General features: G+C 49.6%; 12 protein-coding genes across 12 annotated transcripts; 6 read left to right on the top strand and 6 right to left on the bottom strand.

Annotated features, from left to right (window-relative positions):
- The first annotated feature begins 890 nt into the window (after positions 1–890).
- Positions 891–2,074, top strand: F4813DRAFT_145453 (casein kinase substrate phosphoprotein PP28-domain-containing protein). The gene is made up of 3 exons (XM_049238883.1): positions 891–1,046; positions 1,120–1,682; positions 1,741–2,074. The coding sequence occupies exons 1-3, from the start codon at positions 974–976 to the stop codon at positions 1,864–1,866; spliced, it is 762 nt and encodes a 253-aa protein (XP_049098069.1). The 5' UTR covers positions 891–973; the 3' UTR covers positions 1,867–2,074.
- Positions 2,057–3,325, bottom strand: F4813DRAFT_365354 (uncharacterized protein). The gene has a single exon (XM_049243911.1). The coding sequence runs from the start codon at positions 3,183–3,185 to the stop codon at positions 2,151–2,153; it is 1,035 nt and encodes a 344-aa protein (XP_049098068.1). The 5' UTR covers positions 3,186–3,325; the 3' UTR covers positions 2,057–2,150.
- A 135-nt stretch (positions 3,326–3,460) lies between these two features.
- Positions 3,461–7,507, top strand: F4813DRAFT_365353 (initiation factor 2). The gene is made up of 3 exons (XM_049243910.1): positions 3,461–3,589; positions 3,682–6,781; positions 6,908–7,507. Exons 1-3 carry the CDS (start codon positions 3,566–3,568, stop codon positions 7,084–7,086), a joined length of 3,303 nt encoding a protein of 1,100 aa, XP_049098067.1. The 5' UTR covers positions 3,461–3,565; the 3' UTR covers positions 7,087–7,507.
- A 491-nt stretch (positions 7,508–7,998) lies between these two features.
- Positions 7,999–10,575, bottom strand: F4813DRAFT_365350 (VHS-domain-containing protein). The gene is made up of 4 exons (XM_049243909.1): positions 9,738–10,575; positions 8,991–9,681; positions 8,446–8,936; positions 7,999–8,392 (listed from the first exon to the last, which is right to left on the bottom strand). The coding sequence occupies exons 1-4, from the start codon at positions 10,281–10,283 to the stop codon at positions 8,186–8,188; spliced, it is 1,935 nt and encodes a 644-aa protein (XP_049098066.1). The 5' UTR covers positions 10,284–10,575; the 3' UTR covers positions 7,999–8,185.
- An 11-nt stretch (positions 10,576–10,586) lies between these two features.
- On the top strand, positions 10,587–12,535 carry F4813DRAFT_144904 (DUF367-domain-containing protein). Its single transcript, XM_049238879.1, has one exon. It carries the CDS (start codon positions 11,085–11,087, stop codon positions 12,315–12,317), a length of 1,233 nt encoding a protein of 410 aa, XP_049098065.1. The 5' UTR covers positions 10,587–11,084; the 3' UTR covers positions 12,318–12,535.
- Positions 12,536–13,783, bottom strand: F4813DRAFT_145414 (uncharacterized protein). The gene is made up of 2 exons (XM_049238881.1): positions 13,418–13,783; positions 12,536–13,353 (listed from the first exon to the last, which is right to left on the bottom strand). The coding sequence occupies exon 2, from the start codon at positions 13,159–13,161 to the stop codon at positions 12,754–12,756; it is 408 nt and encodes a 135-aa protein (XP_049098064.1). The 5' UTR covers positions 13,162–13,353; positions 13,418–13,783; the 3' UTR covers positions 12,536–12,753.
- Positions 13,605–14,383, top strand: F4813DRAFT_391082 (haloacid dehalogenase; the record flags this gene model as incomplete). The annotated part of the gene is made up of 2 exons (XM_049247113.1): positions 13,605–13,773; positions 13,836–14,383. 2 exons carry the CDS (start codon positions 13,605–13,607, stop codon positions 14,381–14,383), a joined length of 717 nt encoding a protein of 238 aa, XP_049098063.1.
- A 93-nt stretch (positions 14,384–14,476) lies between these two features.
- Positions 14,477–15,568, bottom strand: F4813DRAFT_391081 (class I glutamine amidotransferase-like protein; the record flags this gene model as incomplete). Its single annotated transcript, XM_049247112.1, has 5 exons — positions 14,477–14,591; positions 14,673–14,728; positions 14,792–15,208; positions 15,274–15,395; positions 15,466–15,568. 5 exons carry the CDS (start codon positions 15,566–15,568, stop codon positions 14,477–14,479), a joined length of 813 nt encoding a protein of 270 aa, XP_049098062.1.
- A 993-nt stretch (positions 15,569–16,561) lies between these two features.
- F4813DRAFT_391080 (uncharacterized protein) lies at positions 16,562–18,180 on the top strand (the record flags this gene model as incomplete). Its single annotated transcript, XM_049247111.1, has 2 exons — positions 16,562–17,013; positions 17,073–18,180. 2 exons carry the CDS (start codon positions 16,562–16,564, stop codon positions 18,178–18,180), a joined length of 1,560 nt encoding a protein of 519 aa, XP_049098061.1.
- A 187-nt stretch (positions 18,181–18,367) lies between these two features.
- On the bottom strand, positions 18,368–20,918 carry F4813DRAFT_381689 (glycoside hydrolase family 29 protein; the record flags this gene model as incomplete). Its single annotated transcript, XM_049245707.1, has 3 exons — positions 18,368–19,604; positions 19,680–20,701; positions 20,820–20,918. The coding sequence occupies 3 exons, from the start codon at positions 20,916–20,918 to the stop codon at positions 18,368–18,370; spliced, it is 2,358 nt and encodes a 785-aa protein (XP_049098060.1).
- Positions 20,919–23,555: 2,637 nt separating this feature from the next.
- On the top strand, positions 23,556–25,459 carry F4813DRAFT_145025 (uncharacterized protein). The gene is made up of 5 exons (XM_049238880.1): positions 23,556–24,242; positions 24,297–24,493; positions 24,550–24,768; positions 24,836–25,020; positions 25,080–25,459. The coding sequence occupies exons 1-5, from the start codon at positions 23,829–23,831 to the stop codon at positions 25,121–25,123; spliced, it is 1,059 nt and encodes a 352-aa protein (XP_049098059.1). The 5' UTR covers positions 23,556–23,828; the 3' UTR covers positions 25,124–25,459.
- Positions 25,460–25,993: 534 nt separating this feature from the next.
- On the bottom strand, positions 25,994–27,182 carry F4813DRAFT_144844 (CBD9-like protein). The gene is made up of 3 exons (XM_049238876.1): positions 27,041–27,182; positions 26,654–26,933; positions 25,994–26,538 (listed from the first exon to the last, which is right to left on the bottom strand). The coding sequence occupies exons 1-3, from the start codon at positions 27,087–27,089 to the stop codon at positions 26,220–26,222; spliced, it is 648 nt and encodes a 215-aa protein (XP_049098058.1). The 5' UTR covers positions 27,090–27,182; the 3' UTR covers positions 25,994–26,219.
- Between the last annotated feature and the right edge of the window lie 621 nt (positions 27,183–27,803).

Below are 27,803 nucleotides of genomic sequence, written 5' to 3'. Positions count from 1 at the left end.
TTCAACCTATCTGGGTAGGTCATAGACGTATGTATCGATGCAAACAATTTCTCTGGTACCCAACAGCAGCTCCGAAGGAACCACAACGGGCCAGAGGGTAAGTGATCGAAGATGATTCCCTCTCTCCTCCAATTTCCCCTCCAAGACCTGCCATTGAAAAGCTCCGAAGAGCGACGAAAGCCAGAGTGAATATGAAGGATTTAGTTTTATGATGAGGAAAAGAAAAAGAAGAAAAGAGGAAAAGGCTGTCGCAAGAAATTTCACTTTTATTGGATTGGAAAAGTGGGACCAGACTCTTGCAGGTGGTCTATGTCTTAGCGGCATAACCTTTTTCCATTGAATCTGACTGGGCTTGATCTTGTCGAATAAGCGAATAAGCGTGAACCGCAACTTGCTTACATGCTAACCTAACCTAGCCATATGCTGATAATCGGACACTGGCCAATCAATAGCGTTATAATTGACGGTTGACGTAGATGGTGTGCTAACAGCTTAGGTACCCCACCATTTAGGTCTTGTTTTTAGGGACTTCTGACTCCCCTGTGCAGCGGTGACTACATACGTACATAGGTACATACTACAGTAACGGCGCTACTAGTAAATCGTAACAGTAAGAGCCAGGCTTTATCGCGCGTGTTGGAGTACCTACCTGCCACCGTCGTGTGGTTTTTTTGCCCCTCTTCCACCGACGCCGTTTGACTCAGGTACGTCTTTTACTCACCTCAACAACCTATCCTTTTTTTATTTTTTATAACTTGTTCTTGTGCTTTTCTTCTTTCTATTTATTCACGGTTTGCCAACAATAGAACTAAACCCTTAGATCCTTCCAATTTCACAATCAAATTGATTCAGATTGTTTTGCGCCATACCGTGCCATACCGTATTTATTTTCAGTCGCGATCCTGGTTCATCTACCCCGCCATCCCACTAATCATCACTTTTACTACTACTACTATCCTTCAACCCTGTCATCATGTCTGGACGAGGAGCACCCGGAGCCAATTCTCGTGGCCGTGGAGGCAAGTTTAGGAAGTTCACTCGAGGAGGTATGTCCTTAATTCCTTAGTAAAATTCCCTTTTAATCTGCAAGCTTTTGGTTACTAATATTCCTTTCTCCAGGCGGAAAGCACTTCTCTCGTGACCTTCGACCCCTTGACGCTGATGGTAATGAGATTAGCATGTGGAGCGCCAATTCCAAAAAGGATGAAGAAGACGACGACGAGGAAGAGAGCTCTGAAGAGGAAGACTCGGAGGACGACGACAATGCTGGTCCTTCTCAACAGACATCAGAGTTAACCCGAGAGGAGCGAAAGCAGGCTAAGAAGGCCCAGAAGGAGGCAGCTATTGCCAGAAAGAACAAGACTGTTCAAGTCGGTGACCTGCCTACCGATTCTGAATCGGAAGAGGAAGATGACGATATGCCTGCCAACCCGAACCACTCCAAAGCCGCACGAAACATGGCCAAGGCCCCTCTGTCAACTAACGATGTTGAGGAGGCTACCGAGGGTGTCAAGAACTTGACGACTATGAGCCGAAAGGAGCGCGAAACCCTAGAAGCCCAACAAGCCAAGGAGAGGTACCGCAAACTTCACGAGGCTGGCAAGACAGACGAGGCCAAGGCTGACCTGGCGCGTTTACGACTCATCCGAGAGAAGCGAGATGCCGAGGCTGCGAGAAAGCAGGTTCGTAATTATAAGCCCATAACACATATGATTATAGTCTACTAACGTGTGAATCTAGGCTGAGAAAGAAGAGAGAGAGGCACAGGAGAAGGCCCGAAGAACCGAGATCGAGGCTAAGGAAGCAAAGAAGCGCGAGGCTGCCTTGGGCAAGAGTGCTGGAGGAAAGAAAAAGGCAACTAAATGAACGTGATGTGATCATTCATGATGGACTGCTGTTGGCGTAGTCTGCATGATCTTGAATCATTCGGGCCATTTTCTTATGTTGCAGAATTATGTAGCCAACCTTGTCTACTTGAGCATTCGCGTGTCTTACACTCTATGTGATGCTGTACATAAGCTAGCAACTCAATAATGGATCAATGAGTTGGCATGGATGAACTTCTTGACCATTAAACTAAACCAAATATTGGTATAATGTGCACGACAGTATATATACCTGTCTATTCTAAACCCTCCTGTCTATATTAATTACATCCCAGGAGTAGCTAGACCACTCTGGCCCACACTCTCCTCCCAGAATTTATCAAAGTCGATGCCCTCGTTTTTGAACAAATCTCTTATTTCCTGTGCTGTTTTTTCCTGTCTATCTGTTGTAAAACCACCCGGCCGTGTTGATTCAAATTGTATTATCTCAATCCAGCGGTAAAATAGAGCCTCTTTGCCAACGGCAGCAAGTGCATCTCTGAACGCGAACACCTGGCGTCTCCTGTCGTCTTCCACATCATTCTCACCAACTGTCGTGTCCACGCAGAGCCATCCGTAATCCTCGTGGAAAAGCAGGATAACTGTCTTAAAGGCCTCGATCGCAGCCATTTTCTCGTCTACCATCATTGTGGTGTCAACCATGGCGGCCCAGTCCAGATCCCAGTCAGCAGTCATAAGGAGGTAGCCTGTTTTCTCGTTGGTAAGCATGGGTGCTGTCGCCATACTGATACGCGACATGAAAAGGCTCTTTGCCCCTTCGTCGTTGACAAAGTCGCCGGAAGTTTCGACCCATTTCCTACTCCTTCGCACGACAACCTCTTGGTTCCTGAACCCAACGTTCCACCGCCACATGACGGGGCTTCCATGCTCGTTGCCTATAACAAAATCGATTGGCCAGGACCAGACAAATACAAAAAGCAGGAAGTCCAGCATGAAAGAGAATGCGCGCTTGGCGACCTCGGGGATGATCTCGTTCCACTCCATCTCATCGACAACCATGGTGGTCTCGTTAAAATAGCCCAGAATCGACACGAAGATCCGTAGGTAGTAAGGCGCAATGTACCATATACGATACAGCAGGGCAGCTGTCAGGGCAATGTTCATGAGTATGGGCACAACAAAGATCTTGCGCTTGAAGTCCCGTTGGTGGCTGTCGATGTGTGTGATATATACGCACTTCTCATCGAGCGTCTCGATGAAAGGCTGCAGGACCTCAGGCGGCCTTTTGAAAGGGGCCGGCGGACCGGTATCCTTCTTCTTGGTGGAAGACGACTTCCCTGTGCCTCTTTGGCGAGCCATAGTAGTGAGAAATATAGAAGAATGGAAAAAATAGGAAAATAGAGAAATATGATTAACGATTAAAAATGAACAATAGGTAGGTCAGATAGGGGATGAAAGTTGTCAAAAACTCGGGGTGACAGGGATAGTGGCTGAAGCTACCCCCCCCCACCCCCCCTGTTTGGTCCTTGCCCCTGCATTTCTCGTGGCTGACAGATCCGTTTTCTCGGCGTTGACGGCCCCGCGGCTTCATCCCTTTGGCCCCATAAAAAAGCTTTTTGGTATCCGATTTGGCGTGCGTCGCAATACGGACCTTTTTATTTTTTATCTCGATAAACCTTGACTGGGATTATTTCTAGCTTCAAAAAGTCGCATGACGATATGAAGCAGCCACTTTCACCATGTTGAGAGCGAGAGTATCAGGGGTTAGTTCGCTCGCATTGCACTTATTCTAACTAATCATATTTGCTTTTGCTCCGAGTCTCGTTCTGAGCTAACTAATTAATATGTTGCATAGCGGGAGTCTTCAATATGCGCTTTCTGTCGGCATCGTCTTTCGCTACGGCCAGCGACGTCGCGGACCGAAAAACACTTTTCGAACACAGCGATTTTGAGAGGCGATGACGGATGGGGCAGCGGATGGGGAAGTCAGGTTAAGCCTCAGGCGCAGTCTAAGCCGGATGACTTTCTCTCTCCGCATGAGCTCCTAGCACGCCAGCAGCTACTTGCGAAACAGCAGGCCCAGCAGGCTGCCGAGGCTGCCAAGCCGAAGCCAGCTGATAATGGCCCTCGGGCGAGATGTATATGGAACGCACAAAAGCAAGAAGAGATTGAGAAGAGCCTTCATAGAGATGGCGTGACTATGCAAAAAAAACCCGTCTCCCCAAGAGAGATCAGGCCCAGTGAGTATCGCGCGAGGCCGGGTATAATTGCTAGACGTCCTCCGTCTCTAGGGACCAATCCAAGTACCCCTCTTATCTCCTTTCAGCCTACATCAGCTCCTAAACCCGATGTTCGGATTACCTTCTACGAGTCTTCAGAGCCTAATTCATCCCGTTCGCTGGAGTCCAACTATCCCAGGAGGGAGGTAGACAGAGGGTCAAATTCTAGACCTCTAGGAAGCATAATAACGAAAATAAACGGCGGACCTATCCAGGGGCCATTTTTGGGGAAAAAAATAATATCTATATCTCGTGATGATGGGCCCGAGCCAGTACAGGCAGCGAGCCAGGAGTCGGAAATACATAGTACAGAGCAGGATCGACAGCCGCAGCCGCCAGCGTCAGAACCGACGTCTCAAGCCGCTCCGAATAATACTGTTAAACCATCTCCTAAACCGGACAACAATTCGGGGTGGGGCTTATTAGCACGAAAGCAAACACCTAGTAAATCTGATGGTGAGGACTTTTGGGCTGTTATGAATAGGAGTGCTGGTGTCTTTTTAGGACCGAAGCCTCAGAACCCAACGGCTCCGGAACAAACTTCGAAAACGTCCGATGAAAATAATGACTTAAATTCGACGCAATCTCCTAAAAAAGACCATTGGGATGCTATGCAAAGCAACCCTGTTAAAGAAGAAAAATCATCCGATGTGGACGACTGGGGGAAAGAATTTGACAATGCGAAACCCAAAAGGGGAGCTAAGGTGGAAGAACCCTCGGCGGAAGAAGATGCAGAGAAAAAGTCACAGGTTATACCCGAACTCGATCCTGGTCCTGGAAATCAACACCGAGTCCGCGACCGCGATAAGCGACCGGATCCGTTTAATGAGGAGGGGCGAGGCGCAGGTCGTGATAAGCGTTCAAGGCGTAATTCTAGGCGCGGAAACGACGGAGATGACGAGGGGGGCTTTGACTACGACCAATACCAAGAGAAGCGTCGACAAAAAGCACAACGTAAAGCGGAACGCGAAGCTGAAAGGGCCGGTTCCGTACCCATCTTGCTGCCGGAATTAATCAGCATCCCAGCACTGGCCGAGGCGTTGAAAGTAGAACCCGATCTATTCTTGATTCAACTTGGCGAGTTGGGTTTCGAGGGCGTAACACTGGACAGCCTTATGGCAGGAGAAACAGCTGCACTTGTTGCGCAGGAGTATGGCTACGAGCCGACAGTCGAGTCTGGTGCAGAACATGACCTCAAACCTCGCCCTCCACCCGCAGACCCGTCGGTTCTGCCACTACGACCGCCGGTTGTGACAATTATGGGCCACGTCGATCATGGAAAGACAACCTTGCTTGATTATCTACGCAAATCATCTATAGCAGCTCAGGAGCACGGCGGTATCACGCAACGAATCGGTGCTTTCTCTGTGAAGCTCTCCTCTGGCATGCCCATTACCTTCCTCGACACACCCGGGCACGCTGCTTTCCTTACGATGCGTCAACGAGGTGCCTATGTGACAGATATTGTCGTCTTGGTAGTCGCTGCGGACGACAGCGTCAAGCCGCAAACTATTGAGGCTATTAAACATGCACGCGCGGCAAAGGTGCCGATGATTGTGGCTATAAGCAAGATTGATACGGATGGCGCCCACATAGATCAGGTTAAGCACGACCTCGCGCATGAAGGAGTTGAGATCGAAGACTTTGGTGGAGATGTCCAAGTTGTCTGCGTGAGTGGCAGGACGGGCCAGGGTATGGAAGACTTGGAAGAGAATATCCTTCTGCTCTCTGAAATCTTGGACCATCGAGCTGAACTCGACGGTCCCGCAGAAGGCTGGATCCTCGAGAGTAGCCTTAAGCCCTTAGGGAAGGCCGCCACCGTTCTCGTTAAGCGAGGCACTCTGCGACCGGGTGACTATATCGCGGCTGGTACCACGTGGGCAAAAATCCGACACCTGCGCAACGAGGCTGGTCTTGAAATAGACGAGGCGCCGCCTGGCACTCCGGTCGAAATCTTAGGCTGGAAAGATCTTCCTGCTGCAGGCGACCAAGTTCTCCAGGCACCCGACGAGGGCCGCGCTAAAGTGGCGGTAGAGTACCGCAAGGGCCTTCTCGAGCGGGAGAAAGATGCTGTTGCTCAGGCAAGTATATCCGAGGCTCGCAAGGCACTTCAAGAAAAACGTGCTCGCGAGAAGGCTGCCGCGGCTGCCGCAGCTGACGAAGAAGCGGTTGTCGAACCCTTACCTGAAGAAGATAACGGCCCCAAGATAGTCAACTTCGTAGTTAAGGGCGATCTCCACGGCTCTGTGGAAGCAGTATGCGCCGCGATCCAGGAGCTAGGCAATCACGAGGTGCAGCCGCAAATCCTGCGGTCAGGTACGGGCCCCATCCACGAGTTCGACGTAGAGCACGCGGCGGCATCAAATTCAACTATTGTGAACTTCGCAACGACGACGCCAGGATACATCGAGAAGATGGCGGAGGAGAAGGGGGTAAAGATCATGGACCATACCGTCATTTATCACCTAGTGGACGACGTCATTGCCTCTCTGAGCAAGTATCTAGAGCCTGAGATCACTAGCCGCGTGCTGGGTGAGGCGGAGGTGCTGGAACTATTCCCGATTAATATTAAGGGCCGCACGTATAAGACTGTTGCCGGGTGTAGGGTGCGCAATGGGCAGGTGGCGAAGAATAATCTCTTCCGCATTATCAGGGGTGGGAAGAAGATCTATGACGGTGAGCCCTCTCCCTTTTTTAATTCCTTTCCCTTTAATATCTTCTTTTCCCTCGGTTCTTTCCGTGCGAATATATATATCTATATTTATATATTCTCCCATCTCTTTTTACTAACGCCCCACGCAGGCAAACTCGAAACCCTAAAGCATCTCAAGAAGGACGTGGCGGAGGTGCGCAGGGGTACCGAGTGCGGTATCGGCTTCGCCGAGTTCCAGGACTTCAAGGTCGGCGACCAGATCCAGGCTTACGAGGAGATTAAGACCGAGCGTACCTTGCAGGTGCCTAACTCAGTCGGTTATACATAGCGACGATTATTAGGAGCTGGAGAGAGGTTGCATGAGAGGTTTAACTAAACTACCTGACTTGCAAGTAGACTATAAAACGACTTGCATGATATGGGCGTATGTGAACATGGATAGACGGTGCACTGCATATCGGAGGCTGGTTGCGTTCATATATATATATACATCGGTAGAAGAAGAAAAGAGCATATGGATAGGGTGATAAGGGGCGATGGTGTCTTGGGGGGCGGTACTCATTTCCCATCAGTTGTACCTTATTAGGCCGAGTAATGCATCTTAGGTACCTAGGCGTCGCCTACTCGGGTGCTTGTACATACATATAGATATGTATGCGGTGTTGTCGTGTATATACACCAGCCAGCTCTCCCAGATAAATGGGCCTTGGTGAAATAGGTACGGGATACAATAAATATAAATTAACCTAGTTATTGTAACTGACTAACTACCTAACTACCCAATGTATTCTTTTAGTTCTAGGGGATTTCGACCTTGGTATGAGTATATCCTGTGATTGGCAAGCATGAAATTCCCTTCATACATACCTCTATGAAGTAAAGCATTGCTGTTCCAGCTAGTTATCCAATTCTAGATTAGGTGCATAAGGTGGATTCTGGTTCAGCGGCTTGTTAATCAAGCGAGAGGAACGGGATGTGAGTTAGTTAGGTAAATAGATAGATAGATAGATAGGTAGACACTTGATACGAAGGGATAATATAGGTAAGTACGTAGGTATTAATTAGTTACTCTTCTCCTATAACGAGAACGGTACATATCTAATGGAGCAGACATTAAAGATTGTAACAAAGTATCTGAAGTATCGGGGAGCTAAGAATCTGGACTTATTCTCGAACTATACAAGATTCACGATTCACGATTCACGATTCACTATTAAACGAAAATAGGAAGTAGACCATGTAAAAGGGGCGTCAACGCGGAATTATTCATTCGAATCTACTATTAACCCCCACATTCATTTCCATTCCATTCCATTCCACTCCACTCCGACTCGCATTTGCACTTCTTTCCTACGCACATGCTCCATTCCTTACCCCTATATCCCTACATACCCATCCTCATCGTCGTCGAATCCACATCCACCGGCTCACGCAATGCTAAACTCGGGTATCTCGCCCATCTCGGCCTTGTTCTCGGCGCCCAGGGTGTAAGAAACGCGCCACCTGAGCTTGATGCTGTCGACCTTCTTGGCCCGGTCTCCCGCGTGGAACACCTCGACAGACTGGGACACGCCACCCGTCTGCTTGGGCTGCAAGGCGCGGCCCGTCTGCGGCTGGAGTTGGAGTTCGAAGCCCTGCGATTGTTAGCTACCTTTTTATTGGGATAGGGGTAATGAGGCTAGCTCACCTTTGTTACGGCTAGTTGGAAGTGAAGATTGCTTATAGGCGCGGCGGTCGTGTTGGAGAAGAGGAAGACTAGCGCGAGGGCGCTTGGCGTCCGTGACCTCGCTGCGCTAAGATGGATTTGCAGGGGACCGTCCTTAACGTCTACTCGGAGTTCCCTGGGAAGAGAAGGTTCGGGTGGTAACGCGGAAGAAAACGACCATTCGTCGTCGTCAGCTGCCGTAGGAGGCGCTGCAGGTTTGGGGGTAGCTGGCTTAGATGAGAATTGGGGAGAAGCGAGAGCTGCAAAAGGATCGCTGGTAGCGGGCGCCTTCTGGGATGGTGGCCTGGAGAATGAAGATTGTTGGGATAGATTTAGTTGCGGAGTGTTCGACTGAGATGCCGCGGGATTCGATGTGAAACCCGAAAAGGGGGAAAAGGGAGGAGGAGTAGGAGATGACGCTCTTGCGCTGTTATTTTGGGTTACCGATGACAGCAAAGCAGGCCCCGGTACATCTAGATGAAGATTAGCGATACCCTTCATTTTAATAGAAAGTAGATCTGACATACTCTGATTTGCCCCGAAGCCAAGTGATATTCCACCACCTTGACCGAAACTGTTACTGCTATCCCCTAGGGAGAGGCCTAAAAGATCGTTCTCGAGACCGCCAGCTTGCGAACTCGACCCGGCAGCGTTGTTACCAGAACCGTTCGCTGCAGCATCTCCATCAAAGTCGATTAACGACAGCTCGCCCGCGGCCGACGTCGACTTCCCAGCTGTCGTGGATGGTGTGGCGACGTGTGCACCTGCGGCTATCTTGTTGGCGCCTTCTATATCGCCCTTCTTCAAGAGCTTCCACCGCTCGACTGTTCTGTGTATACTGTCGTTAATCTCGAATAACTTGGCCACAGCCTCGTGGTCGTCGGACTCCTCTTCGCACATCTTCTGGATCTTGGGCTGCGCGCTTTGGAGCGACGAAGCTAATTCTTCGAATACGTCGCCATCCTTCATAGAATCGCCCGGCTTGAACGCTGCTAACCTCTCCTCTAGCAGGCGCGCCTTGACTTGGATTTTACCAACTTCCTCAGCTGCCTTCGCGCGATAGTCTGTCTTGGACCTTGTGTCGTAGCCGGCCATAATCTTCATGAGTCGATTTGCTTCTTGTAAGTCTTCCGGGGCACCTCTCCGTATTAGTTCTTGTAGCTTGGCGGACTGTGCTTCTCGCTCTTCTTCCTCCATTTCCTCAGCCGATTTGAGATTCTACAACGGTTAGCTAGATCAGTCGACACAACAAAAATGCGTCGTAGCCTACTCACGTCACTCGGATTCAAAACGGCAGCGTCATCCCTCCGGACCTCGGGAAAGTGGTAACCCTTGTAACTCAACAAACGGTGCATGTCCCGAATGAAGCCCAGGTCTTCCTTGTACCGGCTGGTTTCGCATATCGTGCTCCTCCATTCTTCAATAGCTTCCAAGATCTTAGATTGGACTTTGGTATAACGGAGGGGAGGCCTCTCGGGAAACCTTCTCACAAGCTCGTTTAAGAACTCCTTAGTACTGATCTGGAGATGGAAGGGGTATCCGCAGTTTTTGACGCATATGTCAAGAAGGCTAATGGCCAGGAGGCTGACGTTGGGGTTGCGCGAGTTGATATAGTTGACTATGGCGACTGCTGCCTCTCGTGGAGCGCTGCCTTTCTTGCTATTGATCAGATCCGAGATTTCGAGGTTTAGCGCAAGGTTCGGTTCGTAGTTCTCGGGACTGCAGGCGCTCGCTATAAATCGTTGAAGCTGAGACGGTCTCGGAAAGCCCATCTCGCTCCAACGATCTCTGGCTGCCGCTCGAGCGGAGGCGGCCTCCATCTTGACGGGTTCAAATCGGGTTGTCACAAGAGGGAACTGATATAAGACGATAGACGATATAATTGAGTTTAATTGGGTTTATTGCAATGCGCTCAAGGCCATAAGCTCATCCATAGATATAAGGTGGCGCGAGATCGACGATTGGTATTTTTATTCATTGGCAACGATGATGTTTTGCTGCGGCAGAGTGATGAAGCTCAAAAAGGGTTCATTCGCTAAGATGCTAGGTTAAGATGTTACGGTGTTAATGCGGCGGCGTCTGCGTCCATTAAACTAAATTCACTAACTAAACTAAACTCACTAAATTCATTAACTACCTATCTACCTAGTTAAACCCAGTCGCATCCCACTTCCCACTTCCCATTTCCCATTCGAACCTTGGCTTACCTTGGCTTGTGGCACAGAGCTGTGGCAGCGGCGCGGCGAAGACGAAGGAACCCGTACCTGAGAAAAAGGTATTACCGGACTATCGAATTTATCCGCTGTACGAAGTACCTAGGTTAATCTAGTATTTTATTTTAGATCCACATGCAATTCACGGATCCACTGCTGTACCTACCTGTATGTACCTACCTATGTAAACCCCGCCAACAGCCAGGTTCAATTTCGGGGTCCAGGATAGATATCTGCCCCACGCTTCGTCATTCAACATCATTTAACATCATTTCGAAGAATCATTAGTTCCTGTCTATAAGTACGATTGGGACATACTCCCTAGGTACATAGGTAGACACTACGAGGTTACAATATACGGCTACCACCTCCTTACTTCCGTGATCATTAAAAAACTATCCCAAAGACATGGTTCGCCACAAGAAAGACAAATTCTCATCTCGAGGTGGAAAAGGTCATGGAAACGCCCGGCCTCGACCGCGCACTACCGAAGAGGATTCCGAACAGGGTACAGATTCTTCTAAGCCTGCCTTTAAAGCTGCGTGTTGGGATTTGAATCATTGCGATCCGAAGCGATGCTCAGGGAAGAAGCTCATACGACTCGGCCTCATGCGAGACCTTCACCTAGGCCAAAGACACAACGGTGTCATTATCACGCCTAACGGGAAGCACAAGCTCTCTCCGGCCGACAAGGAGCTAATGGATCTGTACGGTGCCGCGGTAGTTGAGTGCTCCTGGGCGCGAACGCAGGAAGTTCAATGGAACAAAGTTGGCGGCAAATGCGAGCGACTACTGCCGTACTTGGTCGCTGCAAATACCGTCAATTATGGAAAGCCTCTGCGGTTGAACTGCGTAGAGGCTCTGGCTGCTTCGTTCTACATATGTGGACATCCCGATTGGGCAGAGGAGGTTCTACGGCCATTCAACTACGGCGAATCTTTCCTAGCTATCAACTCGAAGGTACTGAAGAAATATGCGGCTTGCGCAGACGAGGACGAGATTGTGAAGACTGAGAAGGAATGGATGGAAAGATTAGAGCGGGAGCACGCCGAAAGCAGAGAAAATGCCGACGACGACGATTTATGGAAAGGCGGCAACGTTAATCGGCGTATTATCGTTGACTCGGACGACGAAGAGGAAGAGGAAGAGGAAGACGATGATGACGAGGAGGAAGGTGAAGACGGAGATAATAATAGTGTCGATGGGATCTATCTAGGTAAGAAGCCGACTCAATGGCCAAAACTAGGGAAAGGCGCAAAAGATCAGCAAGGAAGAGGGGCCAGCAGGGACCCGTTCGATATTTCAGACGACACCGACGACGACGCCGAAATGGAGGAGATTCGACGCAAGGTGCTCGCGTCAAAGCCGTTCGCCAATGCAGATGAGACGGACCGAAAGCCGAAGCCGCAGGCGATTCCGCCCCCGCTCCAACAGCAAAGATATAAAGTCGACTCCGATGCAGAACCAGACTCGGATAACGGATCGGACAACGAGGGGGATGATGCTTTCGATAATATTATCGACGCCACACCCGTCACGGACAGGACAGGGCTGGCGAGACTTGAGAAGGAGAGATCGAGAGCGAATGTTATGAGTCGGACGTTTTCGTCGGGTACTGCAGAGGCACCGAAGAGATGGTGATCGGATAACTATGAATAAATGAAGTGTATCTGGTTATTCCGTCACTCATATTAAAGCTTCTCGGCTAATACTGGTGCTATGGGGTCTCTTTTTCAAGATGTGTTCCCGATATCCGCGTAGGTCTTAGTATGCTAGTACGGGAATAGTCCTGCCGTAGATAACACCGTAACTTTATGGTGATGTGCTCTTTGGAAGGTAAGTAATCGAGTGCAGTTGAGGTAAGCTTTCTCTTAATATATCATCTAAGCCACGTATATGCCATATGAGTGCTCAACATTGCTTGGGTAACAAGTACATCATATACCCCTTGATTATCAGGACCATCCCATTACTCTGGATTCTCGGATATTCTTTCTTTGCTACTAAGTAGAAATCGACATTACATCGGGTATGTTCAACATTACAAGTTGGTATATACAAGCCATAAACCAGATTCCTATTCTGCCTCTACCCCCCCGGCCCTAATCAAGGGCTTGACAAGCCCCCTAGGGCTACGAGGAAGGCTGTTAGGATCGGGGCGAGGAATTCGTCGGGGCCTTGGGCGGGTTCGCGGGTAACGGTGTATGCGGAGAGGGGGGAGGTGGTGGGCGAAGCGGGCTTGGAGCGTGGCGTCTTGGGTGTATTCGTGGTAATCGATGGTTTTGAGTTGTGAGGGGAGGGCGCAGAAGGTCTCGGTGGCGATGTATTGCGTTGACGCTGGGGAAGAAGAAGATGTGGCTTTCTTGGACTTGGATCCCCGTTTTGACTTTGGCTCGGGACGGGAGATCTTCTCTATAAGTGCGGTCGAGAGACAGTCCCGGAAGATCTCGTAATTTCTTTGCTGGTCTTCTGGTAGTGATGTCATGTTGGCATTTTATCTGAGATTATCCAGTAGTTATGCTGTATTTATAAAGTCGAGATCTGTATATAAGAGTAATAAATTATAGAATAGAGATGCACGTCTATATAAGGGATGTAAGAGGGGTCTTGGTATAATGAATCCGAAGTATATACGCGGTGATGCCCGATTTATTAACTCCTATATTAACTCCTATATCTACCTCGAATTAGTAAAGATGAAAATAGAATAGAATAAACACAGCTTGAAGCTATCAATTCACCTATCCCAATCCAGTATATAGCTACCCCGCATGAACCGGCGAATATATAGCTCATGACAACTCATGACGATGACAAAGCGTATGAGATCCCATCAACAAATCTTGGGTGAGGTATAGAGTGAGCGTGCCGTCTTCTTTCGCCAATTGACTCATTCCCCGGGAAACTCCATAACGGACACGGTTCTTAATGGCAGCTAAGAAGACAGCTATTGCGTTTGACCTATATGGGACGTTACTGTCTACCGAGTCGATAGCTCATGAGCTGGCCAAAATCTACGATGAGGATAAGGCTAAACAATTGGCCGCCTTGTGGCGACGGTACCAGCTAGAATATACGTGGCGGATTAATAGCATGGGTAGGGCTGTTTCGTTCTACTCTCGACAGCTACGCCGAATATTCTCTAACCAGGGGTACTAGGTGAATATAAGCCATTCAGCGAGATAACGCACAATGCGTTGGGTCATGCGGTAGCAGAGCATGGGCTGACACTTTCGGCGAAAGATGCCGATACTCTCATGAAGTCGTATGATGCATTACATGTCTTCCCCGAAATTCCCTCCGCGTTGAAGCTCTTGGAAAACAATAAAGATTCGGTGGATGCCTACGTCTTTTCTAATGGCACTGATGAGATGGTTGGGAACTCGATTAAAACCTCGCCGGAACTAGGGCCGCACGTAGAGAGGTTCAAATCGTTAATTACAGTTGATAGCTTAAAGTGTTTCAAACCGGACAGGAGGGTGTATGATCATCTAGTCGAACAAGTTGGAAAACAGGGGGAAGCAGGTGATGTTTGGGTTGTAAGCGCCAACCCGTTTGATATTGTCGGCTCGAGGGCAGCAGGGCTAAAAGCAGCATTTATCGATCGGGTTGGTACAGGTTGGATAGACCGGCTGGATGAAATGCGCGCACCTGTAGTCGTAGCATCGGGGGTTGACGAAGCAATTACCTCAATTCTGAAGGATTAGTGTATTAAATTACATATAGCTCTTATATATCCGCTGAAAAGGGTATCGTCAATCTGGTATCATGAGACCGTGCTAACGCAAGAATAAGAACATCTACACAATCTTATGGAAACTCTCAAAGAGCTTGATGATCTCCTCGGCGAATAGTTCCGCGTCACCGGGATACCGAGCACTGATATAATTGTACTGCTCGTCCTCGACAGTAAACCTGGAAATAAACAGTGAGCGAAGGAGACTAGGCTATAATACGATCGTAGCCTTAAAGATTGAGAGGCGAATGAGAACTTACGGGCCGGGGTTTAAGCTGGCCTTGAACTGAGCTGGGTCGGCAAGAACCTTTTTAATCTGTGAATTGGCTTAGTTGAATATTTACATCGACATCGGTTCGCAGAGGTTTGGCTTTCATACCGATTGCTCAACATCTTCGCTTCCATGACCGTACGTCTTATAGTAGTCACCGAGGACTGCCCGGGTACTCCAGTACGCGGCTTGTTCGAATTTCGCCGGCAATGCTGTCGTGATGCAATCCCGTATAACACTGTTGCCGTTGGCATCTTTTGACTCGGACAGGACCATAACTCCATGGCACACGGCGGCAATAACCTTCTTACTCGGCTTCTTAGTCTTGGGGAAATAGTCTACTACAAGATTATGCACGATAGGCGACTCGATGATTTGCTTCATTCCCTTGTCGTGACCTCCCGGGAAGACGACGAGATCAAAGGGATCGAGGGAGAAGCCAGGAGCAGACCACGAGAGCGGGTGGCGCATCTCGTCGCTCACAACCATCTTCTTGTACAGGCGGATAACTTCCTTCTTTGCGCCCTGCTAGGGTATTAGGATAGCTTGCTCAAACATCTGGTAAGCCGTCACGAGCCGTCATGGCGTACGAGTAGCTTTTGAGTAAATCCCTCCAGCATTTTCTTGTCGCATCGTGGATGGTTTCCGTTCTCGGTCGCAAACTGGACTTCATAGCCCGCGTTCTTGAATGCGGTGTAAGGTACGGCAGTTTCTAGAAGGGGCTGGTTAGAGATGGAACTGTGCATGCGATGCGCAAGATAGATATCTCAAAGGCGACGCACCCGTGGGGTCGTGGCCATAGTCGGCCATCATGATGAGAACCTTCGGTGTTGCGACCGAGGTCCCCGGCGAGGTAATCTGCGGCTCTTCAATTATCTTGTCCATTTCTCCGAGTTTGTATTGACTTGGCTTCGATTGAATTACGAGTCAAGAGATTAAACAGGTCGGGTTGAAGTTGACGAAAGAGAATTGACGTAACCACTAGCTACTACGCTTAGAAAGCTTAGAGGCCTACGTAGGGCACCTACCTAACTGAGTGGTAGCGCTAATTAGGTACCTACCTTAGGTCTTAGGTAGGTGCTGCGACTACAACTACCTAAGGTACCCCGAACACGGGCCGAAACAAGTCACATGGCATTTTGTTTGTCCATGGTGCGACCTAACTTTGTAACACATCCCTAAGCCTTAGATTTTTATAGCAGTAGCTGCCTGCTATGAGTAAAAGGCCAGGTACCTACATACCTCGGAGAAAAGCAAATACGTAAGACGTGGCTTGTGACTGTTCGGTAAAGCTTAGGTAATTGCAGCTTCTCGGGATAGGTTCCAGTTAACGAATCAAGAGGCCTGATCAGAATAGAAGGGACACCTTTATAGAAAAACTCCCTCTTATTTCATGTCTCCAACCCTCCACAACTCAAAATGCCCCCAGCGTCTAAGCTCAGATGACCCGAATTATGACCCGAATTATGACCAACTCACACGTCGTATACTACTGCTCATTGGTTACAATTATAATTATGGACGCCAAGAAGCGAAGCTCCTCAGCCCTGTAAGATGTCGTTATCTAGGGCCCTAGCCACGATGTCACGGTCCAGTAGCCACTTCGTGCCGTTGCCGACACCATGCACCATGGGTACTACCGTGCACTTTATCTCTTACGTCTGGGGGCGAGGCTTGGTTAGTGTATGTAGCTGAGAAGATGCGAAGATGGGTATCCTGGGGGTTATAAAACAATGCTGCACTCCCCATCCGGAGTCGCTCTTTTCTTCTATGGATTTTTCTGTCTATTTTAGCTGCGTTTTCGTTGCTATGGTTGGAGGTCTTCTCTACTTTTCAAATATATTCACGAGATCAAATGGAGCGAAATCAGGTCCCATTATGGATCGTACAGAGTTTGTCGGCTCGCAGGTCGGTGGCGAGTCCGTTATTAACTACAGCTATACCGACATGCCCTGGCGGTTGATGATGTGGGATGTGAGATACTTCTTCACCTTCGCTTGGGCTCTACCTTGGGTAATCTGGCCTCTCCGACCCTGCGACGGAGACCATTTTGACGAGCTTTCGTTTACCTGGGAGAACATATGGTGCATGGTCATCCATGCGATTCTTGTGGTCCTTCAGTTGTTATTCATATTAACGCTGCCGTTAGCTGTCCTATTTCCGGTTTGGATGGTGGCACTGGGAATGACGGTCTTCTTTACTTTGAACTGGCTTTTATGTCTCAACTTGAATGGTAAAACTATTACCTTCACCTCGGATCCGAAATATGCGCCCGCTCTAGAAGAGCATGCACATGAGCAATGGATTTTCCTAAATGGCGTTGCTGTCGGGTATGTGTGACCCCATGACAATCTGGTGTGTGCCATTTTCCGCTAACCCCAAGAACCAGAGAAGCTTGGCTTAGAAGCAACATCAATCGTTTGGCTCTCACTTTCAAGCGACCAGTTATTGGTGTTCACAACCGAACCACGGGCATCATATTTGACGTTGTCGAGTGCTTAGTACAACGTAATTTCGGATACGCTACAAGCGACATTCGAGCGGCTTATAAGATTATCAAGGAAAAGCTATATAACCCACAATACACCAAGGTGGTTTTCATTTTACACTCACAAGGTGGAATAGAAGGCGGTTTGGTCCTAGACTGGTTACTTCAAGAGCTACCACAAAATCTCTTATCGAAGCTTGAGGTGTATACCTTTGGGAATGCCTCTAATCATTTCAACAATCCGCACCGACATGTCCTCTCTTTGGATATGGAAAAGAAAAGCTCGAAAGAAGGCAGTCAGATCCATACTAACATTGCTGAAATCCCCCTCACCGACTCTCCAGTCGAGGCCCAGTCATTATCGTTGAGGAGGCGACCGTCAAACGGTAGTGGAGCTTCGTCTGAAGTTAATAGACGGGTCCCGACGCTCACCTCGCTCTCAAAAGAGTCAAGCGCCTCGCATGCTACGGCTTATACTGTGCCGGCATCCGATCGCGCGATCGCTCATGTCGAGCATTACGCCCACACGACCGATTTTGTCGCTCTATGGGGAATTCTTCATTTCGTAACAAACGAGCGCGCATCTCCGGAAATGCCTCGATATATTGGACGCGTATTCAAACACACTTCTCCGCGGGGCGGACATCAATTCTCCCAGCACTACCTGAACGGGATGTTTCCGCTCAAACGAAATGCCAAGGGGGAATTTACGGGCTGTGCTGACCGCAATGACTTTATGAGCAGTGTTATAGAAGTGGCTGAAGAGGGCACAGAAAAAGATGACCTGCGCGAAGCTGTCGAGAATAGCTGGTCCTTGATCGAGCTTGCTGGACGAAAGGGAGGTATTGTTCAGGGTGAAGTTGTAGTACACGGCAGCTTTTACGAAAATAAAGATGATATCGATGACGGAAAGGTCCGAGTAAAGGATCTAAGTCGATTGTGGCAGTACCGAAATGGAAAGAGCCCACCCGATCTTCCTAGGGATGTCAGGAGGATGACGCTGGAATAACGAAGAGCTATGATATTGTTCGAATGGAAATGAGTTTCGGAAGCAAAGATTTTTATTTGGGACCAACTATGGCGTTCGCTGATTTCAGTAGATTGCATCCTTTTCAATACCCAACCGAAAGCATAGCCGGATAGAGCATCTTAGCATAGGCAGGTAGTTTTCTAAACTGGGATAGACTGTGGCGTTATCATGTATACTTGATCTTAAACACCCAGCAGAACTCGTCTTTATCCAGCAGTGTCTCAGTAACCTCGATCTTGAGTATCGTCTCGCTACCGCACCCGGTTACTCGCCATGTCAGGTTCTCACCACCCTCAACGGCTAACAAACTAACCTCATCGCCGCCTACTACTGGCACCGGTGCCGCAATATTAACAACACCGCCTTCAAGCACCGGACGTTCTAAGAAAAGCACATAGAAGGCCTCATCCGTCTGCGTAAACCTAACATCCGCCCCCCCAGCAATTTCGCTCTGCACAAACCAATACGTCGTATTGAAAATCGCCTCCTCATGCCCGCTAATCCACCTCCCGGCTTCTAACAAGCTATCCACCTCGGCCTGCACCACCGTTCCATCCGCGCGGGGCCCAAAATCTAGCAACAGATTCCCGTTCTTCGACACGATGTCGACAAGCGTGTAGATTATACTGCTGGCGTTCATGTAGGCCGAGTCGGGCGTGGCCTGGTTGTAGCCGTAGCTGTACGGATCCAAACCCCGGTTGCTTTCCCACTTGCGGCGCTGCGCGGACGCGAATTGCTGGTACTCCGGGGTGTCGAAGTCGGCGGCTTGCGGGACCCCGCAGCGGCTGTTGGTGGTGACTTGGCGGTCGGAGGCGCGCGCGGCGTTGTACCATTGCGCGGCGAATAGGGCGGTTGTGTTGGCGGCGCCGCAGTCGCACCAGAGGATGTCGGTGTGGTAGGTATATGCTAGGGCTTCGATTTGCGGGAGCATGACGTCTGATAGGAAGTCGGATACGGGGATGTGACCTGTGTACGGCTCGGTGGCCCCGGTGTACGGGTTTGTGGCGATGATCCCGGGCCAGGTGTCTGTGCCGTAGGGGCCGTAGGACGGGTTGAACCACTCGGGCAGCGAGAAGTACGTGCCGCGCTTGAGATGGGGTTGGTACTGGGCCGCGGCGTCGAAGAGCTCGCCGAGTAAGTCCCGGTGCGGGCCGTAGTGCAATGCGGAGCGGTTGCTGGTGTCACCCGTGTCGAAGAGCGCGAAGCCGTCGTGGTGCTTGGACGTGATGACGAAGTACTTGGCTCCGGCGTCGGCGATCAGGTCTACCCATGCTTTCGGGTCGTAGTTGGAGGCGGTGAAGTTGGCGAAGGTGTCGTCGTAGGCCCAGTCTTTGCCGTAGGTGCGCAGGCGGTAGTCGAAGAAGTCGGAGGGATCGGATTCGGGGTGGTGCGTTGAGTACCACCTGGGCGTCTTGGTTAGAAGCTGTGGTTACCTATGGAGGAACCCATGAGGGATATTCATGAGGGGTATTGCTTACCAGAACCATTCTGCGTAGCTCTCGTGCGGTGAGGAGTTGCCCCATCCTGTCACGGCATATGGCCCCCAGTGGATGAATATGCCGTATTTGGCATTGTTAAACCATTCTGGGCTTTCGTGTCTTGCGAGGTTGTCTAAGTCGGTGGTCCATTCGGTCAGGCCAAATTGGATGTTCTCGAATTCGAGGGACCGTTGAGTAACGCCATTGTCGATGACCACTAAGGCGTTGAGCGGTTTGGTAGAGTTTGATTCTACACCGATTGTCACGATCTTCTGGTCTCCTGGACATAGCCGCTTGAGATGCCCTTTGTCGGTGGTTCGAAGGGCTTTACCAGAGATTGATAGAGTTAACCCATCTCCTGCAACGCAATCGAGTCCAGCGTTATTAACTGTGACTTCAACTACTTGCGACCCGCTGCTAAGCCATTTTTGAGTCGGACGGATAGATTGCACGTCTACTCCCGCGGCGGCTTTCCACAGAGAAACGGCGAACACATGCAGTCGGCCATCGTCAGCGCTGGTTGCTTCCGGTAACGTGATACTGCGAACTTGCTTCCCAGGATCCAAATGAGCGGTTCGCTCAAATATGTGGCTGGTGTTGTAATCCACACCGGTCGCGGTGAAGCGATTGGGGAACATCAGCTCTCCGCGGTTAATAGTCAGGAAGCTATACCAGTCCAGAGAGCGCAGTTCATACACCGACGTGCTGCTGTCGGTATACGTGAATGTCACATTTCCAGAAACTATTTCCGATTCCTTGTCCTCGGAGATTAGGAACGAGGCCGAGAAGTACGACCCGGGAGGTACAGCTATGGTTTGGCTGTCGCATATGACATTGTCAGGCTTGCCGGGCCCGGTGTATCCCGGAAATGAGTATAATATGCCTGTATCGCTTGAGATATAGTAGGGCTCATCTAGATCCGGCACCGGGTAAGATTGGCCTAGAGTGTCGAAAGAAGCCTCTCCTGGGTATGTGCCAAATGCTTTATTGTTGTAGAATGGTGACAGATCAAGCGGGACAGACTTTTACAGCGTTAGTTCTACAACAATTCCCGCTCCTGAGTCGCATCAGGATATGTTACACTCCTGTACTATTTCGCAGGAGCGAAGTCTCGTGGGAAATGCATGAGATGCGACATACCTGCGATCTAGACGGTCCTAAACGGTGTCCAATGCACCTTGCGGTGAAGACCGTCACATGAAGGAAGAGGCCTGCGAGAATGCTATTACCCCCTATCATGGTCATTCAAATTCCTTTGCTTTTCGCCGTAAAATACTTACCTCGGGATTGCTAATCTAGCAGAATAGAGTAGATGATTAGGTATTCTTTTTCTTCTTTTTTTGCGCCGGCCCTCAGGTCCGTACTTACCTCACCCGCCTGATCGGCATCCGATCGTGGTGGCAGGGTCGCATTCTAACAGTATGTATTAGGCATCTTCCGAGATCTTCTGCAGGCATGATGATAACGAACCTGGTTTGGGATCGAGAGATACGAACGTATGCTAGACCTCGAACGGGATTGGTCTGGCTGGTCTCGGTTGTTGATTTCGCGAAACCCCGCCGAGCCGAGTCCCCATCCATAGGGTTGGATCATTGTCGCGATATCGCGAGGGGGTTAGGTTAGGTAAGACTATACTGACTTCACTCGACTTGTGATATACTTTGCTCAACTACAATCGAATGGATACGGAGAATCTGCAACGTAGGTAGATGAAGATATGCAAAACACAATTCGAGTTATTTGTCATGGATCGCATATAACAGGTACCTAAGGTAATTAATATATATCTTCTTACTCCTTAGTAACAAATTCACTCCCACCACTGCTCGTCTTCTATTATAGATTAACTAACCTTTATATATTAGTCCCTAGCAAAGTTAATCAATTTCCATATCATCTGCGGGTGGCCCGGTTACAACGCATACTCACATGGCATCCCCAGCCCAAAAGGCTAACTACCTACCTAACTATAGCCACCAACGAGACTTTTGGCAAAGTCGCTAGCCAGCGCGTTGGATTCTTAGGTATGCTGTTTCTTATTCTTAGAGTACCTAATAATAAAAACAACAGCTATTATTAGATACCCTGATATAGCGAATATTGAGACGGAAAGTGGTATTATAGAGTGTAGTTCTTGACGATGATATTAAGTAAAGAATAAGTATTCATGATCATCGTCATTCTTAGGGAATAAGATAACTAGAAAGTTTAACAGACTACTCTCCGACGTGGCCGATACCGCTGACGTTTACAATTCATAGGCAAGCATGTCTCTCTCGTGTAGAACTATGTTTCTCATTAGAGTTAGTAGCGAAGAACTCGGAGTGTCCTCGTGACTCAACCAAGTTCGGGTTTTGAAAAGGAAAGCTCCATCTATGCGCGGGTTAGGCTCGGGAATCCTTGAGGCGACCTTTATGATTCGCTGCTATCCGTGGGGAGACTCGATGAACAAACAAGCTGCGTGTCTTATCCCTAGAGCATATACGAGCTAACTTGGTAAGTCAGTAAGTTTTTCTTCGTAGAACGAGAAGTTTTATGATGAAGCAATAGGCAACAAGTTACTAAGATGAAAAGTAGGAATTGGAATATTCGTTCCATCTAACCGACGATTATTCTCGAGTATTCCAAATGTTACGAGTCTCTTATCCCGTCAACCCGGACCGAAGCACTGCATTGTGACTCAATAGACTAAGCTATTAACTATCTATCTTGCCCGACAGTCATCAATCGGCGATCCTATTCTCCCGGGCTTACTTTGGGCTATGGATGCAAAGTCATCTAAGAGAGTTACTCCGTTTCTCCTATACGACCAAATGATTTGGAATTCCCCCCTTTTCTCCGCTATGGTGGTCCTCGCTCAGGAGTATGCCCTACGGCATAGCTAACCGAATCATTACGTGGGAGCTTCGACCGGGGAAAGGCCTGTGACAAGCAGCCGCAATATCGAGGCAGCATATTCGTTGGCTACATGTTTCATCTTACAGGTCACATACGCGCATACGCATTCGCGGCCTCATCACAAGGCACCAACGACAATGCCATGGGCTAATGTAAATGTCTAGGCGTGCCACCAATGAGTACGCTTACCGCCAGGACGAATCAATCAAGCAACTGATTCTATTTTCTCTTCGGGCATGACGACACCAGCATGTGTTCCAAATAACACCTATGGTATGGATACCGGACCAGGGCCTATAATACGTCTTGGCACTGCTTCCTCCTCTCTACATTAGGGCCGAGATTTCGACCGGATATAGTGAAGAGCGGGTGCTCTTTGCGTACCCTGGTAACCCTCGCCGCACGTTCGGCCATAAGGCTATCCACGGATGTCGATCAGTCGTCAACAGCAGCGTGGGGAGGCGTACCGTGGAGCTAATCATAACATGGCGAGCTAGAATACCTAACCCGATAACCAGAATAGCAGAATAGCAGAATAGCAGGCCTGTGACGGTGAAAGTTCTCGATCGTGCGTAGAACCATGGTAAGTCTCCACATGCGAGGCGATATGGAAGATGATGTTCGGTAGCCTAATTCAGGTCGATCCTAGGTAACTACACGTGTTAGTATACGGCTGCTAGTGGCAAAGAGATATCTAAGACGCATCCAATATTGAACTCGAACTTGCTTAGACCCGTATTCCGGAGTATAGATGCGGCTTGTTGCTACGTTGCCATCTATCGCGGTTCTATAATTGGGAGGTGTAAATAACCGGGTAAATGCGATACAGCCAGAAGGGGGTGAAAGCAAGGCTTAGGGATTAATCAATACACGGAGCCATGGCTGTCCTTGACCCCCAATGCGGAAATCGATGCCAATCAAGTTTGGAGATGATCCTAGCCAATAGTTGCCGATATTTTTGTTGCGTCCAAGTGAAGGAAATCTTCGAACGAATTCTTCGCGCTCGGCAGTTCGTAGGCGTGAGCCCGCGAGAGAGCCCTCTCACGGATCATACCCTCTGACGGATCATACAAGTACGACGGGCATCGCGAACTTCCCCAGATTTCAGATCCCCGGATTCTACTTCTGCAACCGTGCATATATCGCTGCTTTTTCTCAGCAAATCATCGTTGCTCGCTCAACGTCTCACTCATTCTCACCTCCTTAACTCTTAAGGCTCATCGATCAACGTCTTGGGTGAAATCAGTCACGATGCAGCTGACTTCGCTCGCTGTCGCAGCGCTCCTAGCGCAGAATGCCGCCGCCCAGTTCGGAAACAGCATGCTGCGATTCGCATGCTCCCAGTTGGTCGTTGACCGAATCGACCCCTTGGTCAACCCCGGCATGAAGTACACTCCTCATCTTCACCAGCTGGTCGGTGGCAACTCTCTGAACGTCACCATGGACCCCGCGGTCCACGACCTGGCATCCTCCACCTGTACATCGTGCACATTCAAGGAGGACAAGTCCAACTACTGGACCGCCGTCATGTTCTACAAGGCCAAGAACGGAACCTACAAGCGTGTCCCCCAGGTCGGCAACGGTGGCCCGCAAGGAAAGCTCATCAACAAGGGTGGTCTCGACCTTTACTACATCCCCAGCGGCAAGACTACCGCCTTCAAGAAGGTATGAGATGATTAGCAAGACTCTTTGATAGAGATTGCCTGACCAAAACGATAGGGTTTCCGTATGTTGGCTGGTAACGCTGCCAACACCGACCCCAACAAAGTCCAGAAGTCAAACATCTGCCACCGATGCTGGACGTCGACTAGCGAGGACACCTTCGTCGGTGGTGCTCCTTGCACTGGCTCCGACACTGTTGATATCCCCAGCTCCAAGAGCTGCAAGATGATCCGACAGACCATCATCTTCCCTACGTAAGTAGCAAGCACACGTGTCACTCCTCGCTCAAACTTGCTGACCTGCTTTATAGCTGCTGGGATGGAAAGAACCTGGACAGCCCCGACCACCAGAGCCACGTCGCCTACAGCTCCGGCTCCGGTGCTACCGGCGGTGGTGCTTGCCCGTCCACGCACCCCGTCAAGCTCCCCCAGATCATGTACGAGCTGATGTGGAACGTCACCGAGTTCGCCAACGCCGCCGATTTCCCCACCGACGGCTCCAACCCTTACGTCTACTCCATGAACCTTGGGTAAGCTGAAAACCCCGATTATTAAAGACTATCATCGTATAAGAGGCAATCAACTAACTTTCTACAGTGGCCCTGCCGCTCACGGCGACTACATCTTCGGCTGGGAGGGTGACACTCTCCAGAAGGCCATGGACAACATCGGCTCGTGCGGTCTTAACACCGACTGCGCTACCGCCGGTATCCACGCCCAGACCTCTGCCCAGTACAGCGCTTGCACCAAGGAGCAACAAGCTCCCGAAGCGGTTGACGGCTGTAAGTTTCTCCCCCCTCTTCTCTGGAACTACCGAGAATATCTTAGTAACAAATCCCAGGGCTCGCGGCTCTCCCCATGGGCGAGATGGCTATCAAGGCTTAGACGGAACCGCTCCAGCGGGAAGCTTGCTAGGCAGAGGGAATCCTGCTGGAGAAAAGTTGGTCTTCGTCGTCTCCTCGACGAAGCTTCGCCGGTAGGATTTGCCATCTGTACTAGCGAGATAGAGAAACAGCCATTTGCACGCGCGTTGGTGTCAATGTTTGTTTTTTGTTGTTGAAATTGTTAAATATGTTAGACGTTAGCCGTTGTCATCGATATCATTCCACGTAATTTAAACTTTCAATTTTGAATTTATCGTCGCGGAAATCTTGTGTGTAAGTGATCTTGAAGGATATTAAAATGTAAAATGAGTTGAATGAAACTCCCACTATATGGGACGCATATGTAGGTAGGTATGTAGGTATGTATATGCATCTATAAATACATAGACTATAAATACTTTGAGCGCGATGTCACTGGACATGCCGATTCTGCAGTCGATACAACAGCACCAGCTGAGTTTTCTGGGACATGTTTGAGCCTCAGGGCGAGACGTCATGTTTTGAAGGGACAGAACAGAACTTGAGGGTAACTCATTACATGCTCTCAGGTAGAAAGCCCATAGTAGGTGGGAGACCGAGTCCGGATAATCTATTTTATACCTATACACTAAATACGATATCCTCGGCGGGAAGGACAGTAGAATGAATCACACAAGCGCCTCCCTCCCCAATTTCTTCCTCATCTAGGTACCTACATCTTAAGAACACATGCCTACAAAAACCCCATCCGCAGCGCAGATGTTAGACCACACTTGTATATATGTATACCTATATATCATATTGAAAAACCCGAAGAAAAAAAAACACGCACCCTTACTACACGACAACGCCACCCTTTCTTCGCAGATTCGGGCTTCTCGCGGGGACGTACGCAAGCGAAGAATTTCTTTAACGCAAAGACGGTGTTAGAAGGGGTTCTCTCAAGACAATAAAGATAAATAAGTTTATTTTTTCTTCTTCTTCTTCATCGTCATCATCGTCATCATCATAACGTTTCTCTCTAAGAAAACCCGCTCTTCCCCCAACCCTTCTTCCGAATACCTCCTCATCGCTGGAGCTAGCTAGGTGGTAGGTAGGTAATTAATTAACACTCAAACTCACAAGTTCCTGTTGACCAGGTCCTGGAACTCGGGGTTGCCGGCGGCGGCGAAGTCGTGGTCCCAGTAGTTGAACAGGTCGTGCACGTTGATGGGCGAGCTGTCGGACCCGGGCTGGCTGGGCTTGGTCTTGGAGTACGCGAAGGCTAGGCGGTTGCTGCCGGCGGGGTTCAGCGTCTTGGTGGTGGTGCCCGTGGTGGTGAATTGCGTGCAGCCCGTGCATTTGGCTGTTACTTGCCAGTGCGTGCTGTTGCTCTTGGTGCCCTTTTTGAGGAGCTGCAACGAGGCGCCTGTGTATGCTGTCGGGGCGGTGTGGGAGCTGCGATGGGTTAGTTTTGGATCTCTTCTAATAAGTATAGAAAAGGGGGGGAGAGTAGGAAAAGTATACAGGGTAGGTAGGCTTCTTTCTCCATGTTGCGAAATATTCAACTTACGTCGCTCGGCGCATAGATACCACGCCGCTTGCACCGTTAGCCCAGCCGATAAGTAGGGGGTTGTTCGTCATGGAGCCGCCCCAGGCGGCGCCGACCCAGCCAGCAGCAACAGGGGCGACGATCTGGATCACGGCATCGTAGGGCTGGCCCGCGGGCGCTGGGCTCGGGATCGCAATACGGAACGTGATGAAGTTGTTGTTCGTCGTAATAGCAACGTCCTTCTGAGAAAACGAGAACCCGGTGTCGGGATCACGGAATACATCGGCGCTGGCTTCGGATGCTGTAAACAAATCTCCGCCGTCAATGTTAACCAATGCTCTTCATAACCACCGACGTCTGAAGACCCTCCAATATCTCCACGATGCTTTAGAATAGGTAGGTACGCACCGAAGCCGAATAGCGCAGCTGCGCATGTTAAACCCAAGTTCCAACGCATCTTAACGTCCTAGCTTGAAGCTTTCGAAGAACCAGCTATCGAAGCCGAGTAAACGAGTCTGGACGAGTACTCAAATACCGTGACCTTGAATACTACTTGAGAGTGCTGAGCACCATGTTAGATAAGGATCTCTACCCTGATATAAAGTATATAGTTTCTATAGGGGGCTTACAGATTACACGTGGGTACCAAGCAACCACTCCTAATATCTAGAAAGACTATCTGGGGCAGCAGAGAATAGGAATGAGTGCACATGCTCAGAAGAAGATATCCCAGGCACCTAGCAATTAAATACCCATCGAGCGGCTCATTACAACGTGAGCGAGTTTCGAACCCCCGGGGATCCCAACGTCGTAGAATGATGCGCGGTGATATAACAAGGAGTGCGGGCCGGGGCCCGCATGCCTCCTGGCTGCTGCCTACCTCCTACCTACCTACCTAGACAGGTAACCAGCTAGCAAGGCTCAAGGAAAAGGGGAGCAGAAGACGTTTTGAGCCGTCTAAACCGCAAGATCATCGTGGAATTGCGAATTGCATATTCGAAAGCACCCTACTACTCTACATCACACACGGTAGCAACGTCGAGTCTTGGCCCAGCAGCAGCGCTGACAAAATAGCCTCCGCGTCCCGCGAACAGCCACTTCGATTCGGAAAACGGAAGGCCGCAAACAGACATCAAATTGGAGCAGCAAGGGCCGAGGAAATGACGGTTGG

This window comes from Daldinia decipiens, assembly GCF_022478715.1.
Source record: "Daldinia decipiens strain CBS 113046 unplaced genomic scaffold F4813scaffold_25, whole genome shotgun sequence".
Classification (NCBI taxonomy): Eukaryota; Fungi; Ascomycota; class Sordariomycetes; order Xylariales; family Hypoxylaceae; genus Daldinia; species Daldinia decipiens.
Note: the sequence above shows the minus strand (reverse complement) of the source record. Positions and strands in the feature narration are given on the sequence as shown.

Bases quoted from the DNA above. Each gene is read 5' to 3' on its own strand.
- F4813DRAFT_145453 (XM_049238883.1), top strand. From the start codon at position 974: ATGTCTGGACGAGGAGCACCCGGAGCCAATTCTCGTGGCCGTGGAGGC. The intron at 1,047-1,119 runs GTATGTCCTTAA...TCCTTTCTCCAG, and splicing joins TAGGAAGTTCACTCGAGGAG to GCGGAAAGCACTTCTCTCGT. The intron at 1,683-1,740 runs GTTCGTAATTAT...GTGTGAATCTAG, and splicing joins CCGAGGCTGCGAGAAAGCAG to GCTGAGAAAGAAGAGAGAGA.
- F4813DRAFT_365354 (XM_049243911.1), bottom strand. From the start codon at position 3,185: ATGGCTCGCCAAAGAGGCACAGGGAAGTCGTCTTCCACCAAGAAGAAG.
- F4813DRAFT_365353 (XM_049243910.1), top strand. From the start codon at position 3,566: ATGTTGAGAGCGAGAGTATCAGGG. The intron at 3,590-3,681 runs GTTAGTTCGCTC...TATGTTGCATAG, and splicing joins TGAGAGCGAGAGTATCAGGG to CGGGAGTCTTCAATATGCGC. The intron at 6,782-6,907 runs GTGAGCCCTCTC...CGCCCCACGCAG, and splicing joins TGGGAAGAAGATCTATGACG to GCAAACTCGAAACCCTAAAG.
- F4813DRAFT_365350 (XM_049243909.1), bottom strand. From the start codon at position 10,283: ATGGAGGCCGCCTCCGCTCGAGCGGCAGCCAGAGATCGTTGGAGCGAG. The intron at 9,682-9,737 runs GTGAGTAGGCTA...TAACCGTTGTAG, and splicing joins CCGTTTTGAATCCGAGTGAC to AATCTCAAATCGGCTGAGGA. The intron at 8,937-8,990 runs GTATGTCAGATC...ATCTTCATCTAG, and splicing joins TGGCTTCGGGGCAAATCAGA to ATGTACCGGGGCCTGCTTTG.
- F4813DRAFT_144904 (XM_049238879.1), top strand. From the start codon at position 11,085: ATGGTTCGCCACAAGAAAGACAAATTCTCATCTCGAGGTGGAAAAGGT.
- F4813DRAFT_145414 (XM_049238881.1), bottom strand. From the start codon at position 13,161: ATGACATCACTACCAGAAGACCAGCAAAGAAATTACGAGATCTTCCGG.
- F4813DRAFT_145025 (XM_049238880.1), top strand. From the start codon at position 23,829: ATGCAGCTGACTTCGCTCGCTGTCGCAGCGCTCCTAGCGCAGAATGCC. The intron at 24,494-24,549 runs GTAAGTAGCAAG...CCTGCTTTATAG, and splicing joins CAGACCATCATCTTCCCTAC to CTGCTGGGATGGAAAGAACC. The intron at 25,021-25,079 runs GTAAGTTTCTCC...AACAAATCCCAG, and splicing joins TCCCGAAGCGGTTGACGGCT to GGCTCGCGGCTCTCCCCATG.
- F4813DRAFT_144844 (XM_049238876.1), bottom strand. From the start codon at position 27,089: ATGCGTTGGAACTTGGGTTTAACATGCGCAGCTGCGCTATTCGGCTTC. The intron at 26,934-27,040 runs GTGCGTACCTAC...ATTTGTTTACAG, and splicing joins AGCTGCGCTATTCGGCTTCG to CATCCGAAGCCAGCGCCGAT. The intron at 26,539-26,653 runs GTAAGTTGAATA...AACCCATCGCAG, and splicing joins GTATCTATGCGCCGAGCGAC to CTCCCACACCGCCCCGACAG.